The following is a 1,471-nucleotide window of genomic DNA, read 5'->3' as shown; positions in this document are numbered from 1 at the left end:
TGATCAAGACGGCTTAAATAGCAGAGATTACAACGTTCAAAAAAACTCCTTCAAAAAGATAAACTACGGAACAAACTCATAAACCGTTAAGACTCGGTAAAACTTAACAACCTAAGTTTACCACTTATTAAAAACGTGATAATAAAAACTAAGGACTAATTTTGAATTATCTCTAACACCCCCTCGTAATTCAAAGAGTCGTCAAACCCATTCTTCCACGAAGGTAATAGAATTGTTCAGCACTCAATGGCTTGGTCAAGAGATCAGCTACTTGTTCTTCAGTGTAGCAAGACTTCAACTCAATCTGCCCTCCTTCAACCAGATTTCGTATAAAATGATATTTGATGTCAATGTGTTTACTCTTTCCATGATACGCCTGATTTTTTGTAAGAAAACTGTTGACATGTTATCACAGAAGATTGGTGTAGCAGCTTTTTGTTCCTGTCCAAGCTTTATTAGAATTTTCCTTAGCCAAGTAGCTTGACAAGCAGCAGCAGTGGCAGCAATGTATTCAGCCTCTGTCGTTGAAAGGGCCACAACTTCTTGTTTCTTTGAGCACCATGAGACAACACCAGACCCAATCGAGAACACATTTGCTGATGTACTCTTTCTATCTTCCACACAACTCGCCCAATCACTATCCGTGTACCCAGTGAGATTAACACTTCCTGTTTTCCCGTACCAAAGACCAAGATCAATGGAACCAGCAACATACCTCAGTACCCTTTTTGCTGCTCCCAAGTGAATTGCAGAAGGTTTGTGCATGAACCTTGAAATGACCCCCACCGCATGCGCAATATCGGGACGAGAATGAGCCAAGTAAATGAGACCACCTACCAGACTTCTAAACTGATATTCATCTGCAGCAGCTCCTCCATCTTCCAGTTGTAACTTTTCATTAACATTCATCGGAGTGGTAGCAATTTTACACTTACTCATACCAAACCGATTTAACAAATCACGAGCATACTTATGCCGACCAACGAATGTACCATCTTTTCTTTGAGTTACCTCCAAGCCAAGAAAATAGTTCAGCTGCCCAATATCCGTCATCTCGAATTCATTCACCATCTTTTGTCTAAATTCTGCAAGTAGTTTCTCTGATGAACTAGTGTACACAATATCGTCCACATACAAACATACCACAATCATATCACCTGTTCCGCTTACTTTCACATACAAAGTGGGTTCACTTTGACTTCGTTTATAACCATGTTGAACTAAATAGCCATCTATCCTGCTGTACCACGCTCTCGGAGCCTGTTTAAGCCGTACATGGCTTTATGCAACTTAAACACTTTAGTTTCTTTCCCTTCCATTTCAAAACAAGGTGGTTGCACAACATACACTTCCTCCTTTAGCACACCATTTAAAAATGCTGACTTAACATCAAACTGATACGTAGTCCATCCTTTTTGAGCTGCTAAAGCAAGGACTACTCGAATCGTTTCAAATCTAGCCACCGGAGAGA

General features: G+C 40.2%; 1 protein-coding gene across 1 annotated transcript; it reads right to left on the bottom strand.

The window, feature by feature from the left end:
- Window positions 1-294: 294 nt before the first annotated feature.
- LOC110934127 (uncharacterized mitochondrial protein AtMg00810-like) lies at window positions 295-1,152 on the bottom strand. The gene has a single exon (XM_022177316.1). The coding sequence runs from the start codon at window positions 1,150-1,152 to the stop codon at window positions 295-297; it is 858 nt and encodes a 285-aa protein (XP_022033008.1).
- Between the last annotated feature and the right edge of the window lie 319 nt (window positions 1,153-1,471).

The sequence above is a fragment of the Helianthus annuus genome, chromosome 2, assembly GCF_002127325.2.
Source record: "Helianthus annuus cultivar XRQ/B chromosome 2, HanXRQr2.0-SUNRISE, whole genome shotgun sequence".
Lineage (NCBI taxonomy): Eukaryota > Viridiplantae > Streptophyta > Magnoliopsida > Asterales > Asteraceae > Helianthus > Helianthus annuus.
Note: the sequence above shows the minus strand (reverse complement) of the source record. Positions and strands in the feature narration are given on the sequence as shown.

Excerpts from the sequence above, each read along its gene's own strand:
- LOC110934127 (XM_022177316.1), bottom strand. The coding sequence starts at position 1,152 with ATGATTGTGGTATGTTTGTATGTGGACGATATTGTGTACACTAGTTCA.